Here is a 12,416-nt window from a genome sequence, read left to right as displayed (position 1 = left end):
TAACAAAGGATCAATCACTGTCCTTTTTATATGTCCACTGAAGGTAGGACAAGAACCAATCAACTTAATATGTAGCTAGGGAGATTTAGGGTTGGTATTAAAAACTGTCTAACTATAAGGGTAGTTAAGCACTTCAATAGGCTTGCAAGGGAAGTTGTGGAATTCTTTAAGAACAGGTTAGACAGACACCTTACAGGGTGGTCTGGGTAATTCTGCCTTAGTGCAGGGGGCTGGACTAGATGACCCCTCAAGATTCCTGCTAGCCCTACATTTCTCTGAGTCTATAAAATATAGCTGTTATGATAACCAGAAAAAGTAATAGTAAACTGTGGCCCCTATTTGTTCTTGTGATTTAAAATGTCACATAGATCTGTTCTTCCCACTTTGGCTGGAAATTAGATATGATGGATGCCTTGCCTATTAGAAATATACACCTATGCATTTTGTGCCACAAACTAAGGAATTGTCTATTAATGCAGATCAGACCACCACATATCACTTGAATGTCTTTGGGCATTTGGTCCTATCAGATTAATTTATTAGTTTTATGCCATCTGCTTCTGAGTATTACTTTCTTTGTCGTATGGCTTCATCACACTTTACAATGCAGAAATTCAGATTTTCATGTTTCTGCCCCAATAATAACTGCATGGCAGATCTTCGCTTTTTAAAAAGTGGTTCTCAGTTTTGCTGCTATAGCAATATTCATAGAGTTTGAGGCCAGCAGGGGCCACCAGATCATCTAGTCCAATCTCCTGTCTGTCACAAGCCACCAACACACTAAATCGAACAATCCAGACGCTTGGGGTTGTCCCTCTTCCGCATCAGTAAGTGGAAATTGAAAACATTGGATTTTGAATCATATCAGTCCCCATATCAAATGTGCTTGCTAGAACAGAGTGATTTAGTTGTTTCCAGAATGTTGAAGTCCATCCAATATTCAGTCTTGATAGCGAATCACATGTAGAGGAGACTCACGTTTACCAGTCACCTGATAGCACCCTACTCCAGAAAGTTCTAATTTTACCACTATCATGGATTCCATGATTTTGGGGGGAAAGGGTAATTTAATATTCATGCTCTGACAGATTTTTTTTTTTTTTATAGGTAGTTAGTATGATGGTAGACAGGGTTGTATATGAGCATAGGATTGGAAGCCAGCTGCTCTTGCCCTAAGTTCCCTGTAAGCTGCGCAGCTGGGTGGCCTGCCCCTGTACCCCATCTCCAAGGTGCAAGGGAGGCAGGGACACGACAGGGCTCAGGATGGAGGGAGCTTGCTGGCAACTGCTGCTGGGTCTGAACTTGCTGATCTACTTAAAGGGGCAATACACACACACACACACACTGACTGTGTCTGTCATACTCAACTCACCACACATACTTGTGTTGTTGTTGTTACTTCTTGATACTTCTTTCAAAGTGTGTTTTAGTTTTTTGACTGGTCTATGCATTTCATAATTTTTATTTGTCTCTCGCTTACATTTAATTCTTTGACTAGTGAGTTCTAAAATGCCTAACCTGTCCTTGGCTGGAGTAATTATTCCTATGGTAACTTTTTAAAAATATATATTATATCTAAGTTTTTGGTTTCTGCTGATGGTGCACATCCGCACAGTACCTCAATATGGTGCATATAACAAAATTTATTCTGCACATGGATGGAAAAAATTAGAAGGAACACTGCTTTTGTGTTGTAATTGCAGATTTGACTCTCTTTGGGGTTTTAGACAAAAAACTTCCTGATTTCCCTGGAGTTCTGAGAGGATTGGTTTAGTTTTAAAGCACTTTGAAAGTGAAAACTTGTGTAAGTGTTACAGATATAAATGACTGGATTTTCTTCAAGAATGCCACTGATACTGTTGAGGCTCCAAGAAACCTGCATTTGAGAATGGGTCACAGTTAAAATAATATCTGATCTCACTGTTGCATGGAATTGTTGCTATTGTTTAAATATACTAAAAATCGGTAATGCAATTCTTCTGCATTATGTCTTTAATGTAGAATATGAAATGAGAATCGTGCTGCATATATTTGCATGCAGATACTTTTTTTTTAAGTAAATAAAAATCATGTCACCAGATGTCCACAGCTGAGCAGCAGTTTGCTATTTACAACAGAAAGAACATAAGATTGTTATGGAAGAGAGTGAATTGCAGCTGGTGGGAGACCACAAAGAAACTTTGATTAATAGTTACCTGCAGAAATGTCAATTCTAAAAATTGAAGTGTAGTAAACTTAAGCAATAAAGGTTACTTTGGATGGTTCAGTAAGTCTGACTAATAAAACTTTACATAATTACGTTTACATAATTATGTAAAGATTCTCTTTACATAATTAAGTTTCAAAGTTGGGAACAGTATTTGCAAAGTCTTTCTATAAATGACTCTACTTGATAATTACACAATACTTACTTTTCACAGTTAAATTCTTGGCATCCTTAATTTTTTGTACAGCAGAAGTACAAACTGGAAGTTACCAGATATGGTGAAATGAGGTTTTAAATAAAGCTGCCCTGCAGGCTCTTCAGAGAGAAAGAGGAAATTGTTTGTTGATTTTTAAATTGGGTTTAAATTGTTTCAAAGAGGATGTTCCTGATCAAGATGTAATGTGTACTGTTGAGAATTGTAGATCAAATGTAATAGTGTTATGTGGTATTAAGGTGCATTTTCCCAGTTTTTATCCTAGATGTTCAAGGTGTATAAAATGAGATGAAGAGGGATGACGTGTAATGCATTCTTTTACTTTCCGCCAGGTGATCTGCAAGTCAGATGCTCCCACAGGGGATGTTCTACTTGATGAAGCTCTGAAGCACATAAAGGAAACCCAGCCTCCTGAAACAGTACAAAACTGGATTGAACTGCTTAGTGGTAAGATATTGACATAGGATTTTAAATGTTTAAAAAAAAATTCTCGTTAACTGTCATCACTGGATTAGAGGAAATATTGTAAGCTTCTTGGGGAAGTGACTGATCCTTGGTGTGTTGCAGCACTTATCAAAATGAGGCCAGCTGGACAATACAAGTAACTGCTGGTATTGGCTTAACTAGATAGAAGGGATCCAGATGTAAAATTTGGGGATACTATTTACCTGGCACATCAGATTTTGAGGGATATTAAGCCAAAATATTTGCGAACACCACATCTCCTCTGTTGAGAAATAACAGTTGAATCCACAATAACACAAGCCTTCCTCTCCAAGTTATAAGAGCCTTTTCCCTCTTATCTGGAAGAAGGGATAGCTTCAGTTCACGTCCTCCAAAGATCTTGCCCACATCCTCCAGTGAAGAAACGGAAGTGAGGAACTGATATTTCAAATTTAAAACAAGGACATAAATAAATAAATTAAATTGGAGGTTTTGGTAAATCAAAACAAGCCCACGACTTCCTTTACTTTTGCTTCAGAATTCACCATTCAGAGAAACTTATAAAATATTTTGAAATTTGACTAATCAGAGTAGTCCGTTCTAACCTTTTCAGAATGAAGGATGCAAGATGACTTATTTGGGCACAATTGCCTTGATATAATTCCACAAATAGGTATTAAGAGATGGAATGCAAATTAGATTAACATTTTCTTCAGTAATGGTGTAATTGCAAGTACACTTAAATCCATGACAGTTGCTCTCCACATAATGCATCAGTTGAAATGAAAAGGGAATTCTACCACTGAATTCTGATCATCTTGTTTTATGTAGTGCCTTTCCATCTCAGTGTAGCAAGACTCGTTACAAAGTTGTTTGTCTGCAGGATGGATTAATTTAAATCAAAATGATTTAAATTGCCAGTTTCAGTCATGATTTAAATCAGCAAACAGGAAACCTTGATTTTAATCATTTGTTTTTAATCTTGTTTCACCTGTGTGCTTTTTAAGAATTTTCCTAAAAAATGGTTCATTCTCATTGGTTGGTATAAGCACTGAAATGTGTTGATTTGCAAACATTAAATAGCCTTTATGTTAAATATGGTACTCATTTTTTTGCTAACCAGGGGATACGCTATCTATACTCATTTATTTAAGCAGTTATATAACTTAAGTATACATTTATTTGGATACTTAATTTTTACATTATTTATGTTAGAAAATGGTGAATGATACATTTCTTATTTGCTAGATGACATTTTACTCAGGATTTGTCAAGCTGTATTTGGATGGAAATTAGAATTAAAATGGTTTTATGTTAGTAAAATAAAACTACTTTGTGTTGTATACACAAGGGAAAATAAGTTTACAAGAACATGTTTTGCATTTTAAACTTATTAAACAAAAGAAGTATTAACTGTAGTTAGTGAATTAACTGTTTTTTGGTCACCATGTGCCAGATTTTCAAAAGTATTTATGTGCCTAAAAATGCAAATGGATGCCTAATGGGATTTTCAAAAGTAGCTAGGTGTCTAACTCACACTGAATCAAGATGAAATCTACCTGAAACCTACTTAGGCACTATTTAAATATCCCACTGGCATCTGTTTGCATTATTAGGGGTCTGTCTTTAAAAATCCGGCCCCATAACTTTTAAGTTTTTAGAATTGGTGGATTTCACCTCCCACCTCCTCCATTGTATTTATTGACTAGGAAAGGAACATAACTATACTGGGTCAGGCCAGTGGTCCATCTTGCCCAGTATTGTATCTTGTGACAGTGGATGGTGCAAGATGCTTCAGAGGGAATGAACAGAACAGGGCAATTATCAAGTGATCCATTCCCTGTCATCCAGCCCCAGTTTCTATTAGAGTTTTAGGGACACCCAGAGCATATGGTTGCGTTCCTGATTATCTTGGTTAATAGCCACTGATGGACTTATCCTCATTCTTTTTTTAACCCAATTAATACTTTTGGCCTTCACAGCATCCCCTGGCAATGAGTTCCAGAGGTTGACTGTGCGTTGTGTGAAGAATTACTTTCTTCTTTGTTTTAAATCTGCTGCCTATCACCTTCATTTGGTGACTCCTAGTTCTTGTGTTATGTGAAGGGGTAAATAACACTTCTCCATTCACTATCTTTACTCTATTCATGATTTTATAAACCTGTATCAGATCCCCCCCCTTAGTGGTCTCTTTTCCAAGCTGAACGATCCCAGTGTTTTTAATCTCTCCTCATATGGAAGCTGTTCCATACTTCTAATCATTTTTGTTGCCCTTTGCTGTACTTTTCCCAATTCTAATATATCTTTTTAGAAATGAAGCAACCAGAACTGCACTCAGTATTCCAGGTGTGGGTGTACATTGGATTTATATAGTGGCATTATGATATTTCTTGTTTTATTATCTATCCCATTCCTAATGGTTTCTAACATTCTGTTCACTGCCGTTGCACACTGAGCAGATGTTTCCAGAGAACTATCCACGGTGACTCCAAGAGCTCTTTCCTGAGCGGTAACAGCTAAGTTAGACCCAGCACCATTTTTTATGTATAGTTGGGATTATATTTTCCAATGTGCATCACTTTGCACTTATTAACATTGAATTTCATCTGCTGTTTTGTCACCCAGTTTTGAGAGCTCCCTTTGTAACTCTTCATAGTCCATTTTGGACTTCACTATCTTGAGTGATTTTATATCATCTGCAAACTTCGCCAACTTACTGTTTACCCCATTTTCCAGATCATTTATGAATATGTTGAACAGCACTGGTCCCAGTACAGAACCTTGGGGAATCCCGCTGCTTACCTCTCTCCATTGTGAAAACTGACCTACCCTTTGTTTCTTGTCTTTTAACCAGTTACTGATCCATGAGTGGAATTTCCCTCTTATTCCATGACTGTTTACTTACGCAAAGTAAGGTGAGGGACCTTGTCAAAGACTTTCTGAAGGTCCAGCCAAGTACTGTATATCCAGTGGATCACCCTTGTCCACATGCTTATTGACACCATCAAAGAATTCTGATAGGTTGGTGAGGCATGATTTCCCTTTACAAAAGCCATGTTGGCTCCCCCCCAACATATTGAATTCATCAATGTGTCTGATAATTCTGTTCTTAACTATAGTTTCATCCAATTTGCGTTGTACTGAAGTTAGGCTTACTGGCCTGCAATTGCCAGAATTGCCTCTGGGGCCTTTTTTAAAAGTTGGCATTACATTAGCTATCCTCCAGTCATCTGGTACAGAGGCTGATTTAAATGATAGGCTACATACTACAGTTAATTGTTCTGCAATTTTATATCTTAGTTCCTTTGGAACTCAAGTAAATACCATTTGGTCCTGGATACTTATTACTGTTTAACTTACCAGTTTGCTCCAAAATCTCCTCTATTGACACCTTGTTCTGGAACAGTTCCTCAGATTTGTTACCTAAAAAGAATGGCTCATGTGGGAGAATCTCCCTCACATCCTCTGCAGTGAAGACCCATGCAAAGAATTCGTTTAGCTTTTCCACAAGGGCCTTGTCTTCCTTGAATATTCCTTTAGCACCTTGATCATCCAGTGGCCATATTGATTGTTTGGCAGGCTTTCTGTTTCTGGTGTATTTATCTTTTTTTTTTGCTGTTAGTTTTTTTTTCTTTTGCTAGTTGCTTTTCAGACTTGTTTTTGGCCTGCCTTATTATACTTTTACACTTGACTTTCCAGAGTGTATGCTTCTTTGTATTTTCCTCTGTAAGATTTGACTTCCAATTTTAAAAGGATATATTTTTGCCTCTAACTGCCTCTTTTAGTCACACTGGCAGTTTTTTGGTCCTCTTACTGTTTTTTTTATTTGAGGTATGCATTTCTTTTGAGCCTCTATTGTGTTTTTAACTAGTTTCCATGCAGCTTGCAGGCATTTTACTCTTGTGACTTTTCTTTCATTTCCGTTTAACTAGGTTCCTCGTATTTGTGTAGTTCCCATTTTTGAGGTTAAATGCTATTGTGGTGGATTTCTTTCCTTCCTCCTCCCCCTCAGAAAGATATTAAATTTAATTACATTATGGCTGCTTTTACTAAGCAGTTCAGCTCTATTCACCTCTTGAACCAGATCCTGTGTGCCACTTAGGACTAAAAAAGCTTTCTTGTTTTTTCAGCTCCCAACTAGTTTCTCAATTTTGAATGAAATAGTCCACATGAAGAAAATATTCTCTTTGCACCAGCTGCTAGCAAACTAAAACCAAAAGTAATTAAGGCAAAAGGTTCTCTGCACAGCAGAAACTAAAAGTACTTGCTTACATTTGTAAAAATGTAAATGCTAGCATTTGCTCCATTATAAAGACTGAAAATAATATAGATACTTAATGTAATACGTAACGCTGTGACATATTTATAAAACTTGAGTTGACCTCAAATATGGTTTTCCTCCTGATGCTATATATAAATTAAAAAATCAGCACCTTCCAACTCATTAAAATTTGAGGAGGGCTCATTGATGCAGCATATTTTATTTATTTATTTTAATTATTTGACTAGATTATAGTAAAATTATGCCTTAACATAAATTGTCATAATTTCAATTGAATTTTAAACAAGTTTATGTTAAACAAAAATTTATCTGATTTTTCAAAATCATCATTTTTATCCATCCTGTTTGTCTCTCTTACTTCACCCAGAATGCAAATGAAATACAGCTACTCTTAAATGGATTGCAGCTGTTGTTGAACAATACAGAGTAACACGATGTAGTTTAGAAAAGAGAGTGAAGAAAACTACCATGTTCAGTGGAAACTACAATGTGACTTCAGGACAGGCAGAATGAAGTTAGAGGGCTAAAAATCAATAGATTAGATTTTTAGATTTAGAATTTTTCCCCCTTGTGTGTAGCACAAATAACTCAGATCAATATTTAAATTAGAGAGGAGTCTCATTCCCTCCCTCCGTCCCTCCCTCTTCACTGATTCACTTTTTCTCTCACTTCATTTCCTACTTCACATTCATTATCACTCCTCTCCCTCTCACATTAATTCATGCATAGTGAAAGAAAGAAAGGAGAAGAGGGGAAAGAACAGTTTTGTGGTTTAGTGGGAATTCTGGTTAACAGCCCCCTAACCTTGCAAATAGTTCTACAGGTTGTAAAGGCATTTGCTTTTCTTATCCAAAATACCTCATTCATATTCGCACACTGCCCCTTTCCCTATGCTGAGCATACTAGGCCAGTACTGATTCAAAGGTCATGTAATGTGTCCTTTAAGGTCTCATCAATATTTTGGCCTGGTTTGACCCTTCTGAGCTTTGAGTTCTGAGGAGATCACAGCCTAAGTTGGATATGCCTGAAAGCTAGATCAGTCCTCTTTAAACTCTATTATTTGGTGGCTGGTTTTGGGGTAGGATTTTGGAATCCTTGGTTTAGAGAACTGATTTTTGAAGAACAATACTTGGATTTTTAAATAGACTTCTCAACCACACAGTTTTTGTTTTTTAGTATTTTGGCTGAAGACTTTTCCTGGGGAAAAGCCACTCTTACCTTAAATTAGTGCAGTATAATGTAAGTGAGGAAGAAAGGAATATTCTATTTAAGAGGGTTGCTTACGTGACATCTTTCAGAGCCATCATGGATGTGCAGATTGGGCCATTTTAAGGCAACTTTTGTCAAGCAGGTGTGATTCCTAAGTTGATCCCTAGGGAAAGCAGCCTATAGAACATGCAGACTTGTGTCAGAACATCCACTGTTTCTGAAAATACAACAACCACGTCTAAATCTCTAGTAGTGCAGTTCCATGTAGTTTAGAGGCTTGGACACAAGGTGTCACCAAACTACTCATTTTATTAGCACCAACGATCTACATCTGAGTAGTACAAACACCTAAAAAAGCAAGGAAACAATTAGCTAATATTCCCTACTTACTTTCTCTTACTGTGATCCATTATTTAGGCACAGTTTCAGGACCCACCGGAGGAAACCGCATTGAATCAGAAAGGGCTTGTAGAGAGCCCTGTGTCGTTCACTTGGCAGTAATGTGCATGCGGAAGGAGTCATAAGTTCACAGGATCTTTGAGTCACACTGCAAAACTTTACAGTCAGTTTTTGATGACATTTGTAACTTACTGTATATACATGTGCAGCACACTCTGCGTTTCCTTGAAATGTTCCGAAGGAATTACGCCCGCTACAATTTAAACATTTTTATTGTATATATGGAAAATGGCATTTTCAAAGGCCTGTAACTTGCCAAATTGGAACATTTGTCACAGAAATGTACGAAAGCCCTTATGAAGAAGAGCCATCTCCATGCCAAATTTTAACTTTCATCTCCTTGCTGGCTTTTCAAAAAGATTTTTTTTTTTATATGAGGGAAACTTTTGTTTGTTTGTTTGTTTGTTTGTTTTTGGGGTCTTTTTTCTTTTTTCTTTCTGAAAAAAATCACCTTCAACAGACGAGACATCTAAAATTTCAGCCCACAAGATGAAAGCTTAAGCAGATTACAGGTGACTAAAAACAAGAGTTAAATTGAAATGTTTGTCAATCTTAGCTATAGCAGTAGCCATTGCTGTAATACTCTGCACTTATTCACATGGTATTACCCCAAGATTTTAAAAAGTATTTTACTTAACCTTAAATATTTTTTCTTCTCCTTTAACAGTGTGTTTGGAAATGCCTTTCCTTATTTCATGTAAACATCATAGCTTTCTTCAGGCATTATGAGAAGACGTATAGTAGAGGGTGGATGGTCGCCTTTATCTCAGATTTGTCTATAAAAAGGAAATAAGTATAAAGCTAACCAGATAAAGCAATGAGAAGGATATCTGGGATAAGAATCGGCATTAGCATAACTTTGTGGCAGAAAGAATGGCAATTGCTGAAAATGAGTTTCCCAGCCTTTTCAAGTGGCCATGCTGAAAATGGACAACTGGGAAAGATTGGAGAGACATTTTCTTCACTAAGAATTATTTTTATTCATCGTTTTCCTCTGTTTCTTCTCCACTTTCAGTGGTTTTCTTACATACATAAGTGATGACCAATATATAGTTGTAACAAAGTTATCACTTAGCTTGCATTTCACCTTCAGCAGAGTGCAAACAAACCAGCTATATGTTTTATGTAAGTTTGAGTGCCCTGAAGTTGTTCAGGGAGGCACTCGTATGTTCCACTTGTCTAAGCTTGGCCAAAGGTTAGAAGAGAGCTGCCAGTAGTATGGCATCTTTCTGCACGAAGTCGCTATATTAATTGAAGCCTTTATTTCTGCACTACAGGAAAAAAAGGAAACACTTATCCTTGTTAATAGTCAAGGTAGGAGCTAAACCCTGATTAACTGATTTTTTAAAATCTTTTTTAGGTGAGACATGGAATCCATTAAAATTGCACTACCAGTTACGAAATGTGCGTGAACGATTAGCTAAAAACCTAGTGGAAAAAGGTGTATTGACGACAGAGAAACAGAACTTCCTTCTTTTTGACATGACTACCCACCCTCTCACCAACAACAATATAAAACAGCGCCTCATCAAGAAAGTTCAAGAAGCAGTTCTTGACAAATGGGTGAATGACCCTCACCGCATGGACAAGCGCTTGCTGGCTCTCATTTACTTAGCCCATGCTTCAGATGTCCTTGAGAACGCTTTTGCCCCTCTACTGGATGAGCAGTATGATTTAGCCACAAAGAGAGTGCGGCAGCTTCTGGATTTAGACCCTGAAGTTGAATGTCTGAAGGCCAACACAAATGAGGTCCTGTGGGCTGTTGTAGCCGCCTTCACAAAATAACTGCGATCAGATTGAAGTGTTCTTCTTTATGTAAAGCAGTTGTTTCTCTTCTATTGACTGTTCATGTTTTCTGTAATTTGTACCTTCTCACATGATGAATCAGCTCTTGTTTCACAGGAATGATAGGTGGTGTATTCTCTCTCCCTTTGTGTATCTGTATACGGATTCTGCTGGTACAAGAGGCTTTCCTGTTTAAAAAAAGTTTTGCTGCCATATTGGCATTCCATTCCCTATTAAATTACAGTTCCCTGCAATTCTTAGTTTAATCCATTTTTCACTCTTTGGTTGCTGGAATGGTTTAACTTGGAAAGCTCCTCAAGGAAGAAATGTGCATGCGCTCTCGGATCACCAAGTCTCGGGTTGATGCAGATGTGTACACGCGTCAGTAGCATTCTGCCATGCAGTTCACAAAAGTCACAAAAGGCCTTTTAAATCGCCAAAGTTAAATATTGAAGTGTCTAACAGGACATTTTATATATAGACCTTGGTTCAAATGTACTTAACAAAATTATTTTAAAATTAGACTGTCCATTAAATATCTCCGTAAATAGTTAATGTAAAATGTCCCATAAGTTTTACCTCTCATGTAAATCTCTTGTGTACTTACTTTTTGTTATACTACAACTCTGAATTACGAGGCTAGTGTAGAAAGGTCCAGTTGTTTCACAAACCAGTTTTGGGATGGAATACATTCCATTATATTCTGTATATAGTTTGAATTGTATATTAACAGCCCCCCATCTTTGTATTTTGCAAGATTTAATGAGTTGTACACCTGTGCCCCTTACTTGTTTTCAGCCATTGCCATTGGAGGGAAAGATGGGCCTCTTATAAAGAGCATGTGTGTGAACTCTATGTGTTCCCAGTGTCTGTGGAGTTGTACCATCCAGGTACAACTCAGCCTACGCATCGCCTTTTATAACGTTTGATGTATGGAAAGGAGACCAGTTGCTGTCATTGTTTATATTATTTCTGTATGAAAGAGGCTTGTGACCAGTACAGTTCTTGAGTGCAGTTTTTAATTTTGTTCACAAGTTAATGTTTGTCTCTTAAATGTCATAATCTACTTACACTTAAAAAAATCAAATGTCAAACCTAGGAGGTCTTGCATGTAAATTGTTAGCAAGTAATGACTACAGTTCAGATGAGTAAGATTTCTGTAATGGGAAGCTCTACTACGTTCATTATTTTATATACAATTATGTTGATTAGCACAATGTAAAAAATATAAACTTTGGCTTTTAAAAGTTTATTACCTCTTTACCGCTGCTTGTTATCTGCCACTGGTTTCACAGTGTAAATATTATGCATTGAGCAAATTAAACATTTTTTTTTCTCATAACATGCATACTAATAGTGGGGCTGACAGGTGTTTAGAATCTTTTTGGTTAACATTCAGAGCAAAAATACTAAGTGGTGTATAACTGTAGAGTTGAAGTTTAAGGGATCCCTAATCTGTATACTAGCTTTTTACCTACAGTAAATAAACTCTGATCTTGAAAGTGCCTGAAACAGAGCAAGCATGTCATTTGTGTTTTGTGTTGACTAGAAAAATCTTATTTTGAGTTGAAAGTTTTAGTTGATATCCCTTTTATTGGAAGGAGATTGTTTTTACATTGTGAATGAAATATTGAATGGTTGTTATTGCCAGTGTTAGTGTCTCATGTGTCCTGCAGATTTGGGTGACTGGTATGAGACAATCTAAAGCTGGGTAATAGAATGCAGTTGTATGTGTCACTGGTAGACCTCTCAAAGTGGAAGAGCACTGCTTTTCAGCCTAGCCTTAACTGGGCCCCCAGTTTTACACCCACAGTTTA

At 36.9% G+C, this 12,416-nt stretch overlaps 1 protein-coding gene across 1 annotated transcript in view; it reads left to right on the top strand.

Annotated features, from left to right (window-relative positions):
* Positions 1 to 12,109, top strand: part of GOLPH3 (golgi phosphoprotein 3) — a 39,532-nt gene extending 27,423 nt beyond the window's left edge. The window contains exons 3-4 of the mRNA XM_074952416.1: positions 2,753 to 2,867; positions 10,175 to 12,109. Of these exons, the coding sequence (XP_074808517.1) occupies positions 2,753 to 2,867; positions 10,175 to 10,599 (540 nt within the window). The 3' untranslated portion in view covers positions 10,600 to 12,109. The remainder of the gene's footprint in view (positions 1 to 2,752; positions 2,868 to 10,174) is intronic.
* Positions 12,110 to 12,416: the final 307 nt, after the last annotated feature.

The sequence above is a fragment of the Natator depressus genome, chromosome 5 (assembly GCF_965152275.1).
Source record: "Natator depressus isolate rNatDep1 chromosome 5, rNatDep2.hap1, whole genome shotgun sequence".
NCBI classification, from domain to species: domain Eukaryota; kingdom Metazoa; phylum Chordata; order Testudines; family Cheloniidae; genus Natator; species Natator depressus.
Note: the sequence above shows the minus strand (reverse complement) of the source record. Positions and strands in the feature narration are given on the sequence as shown.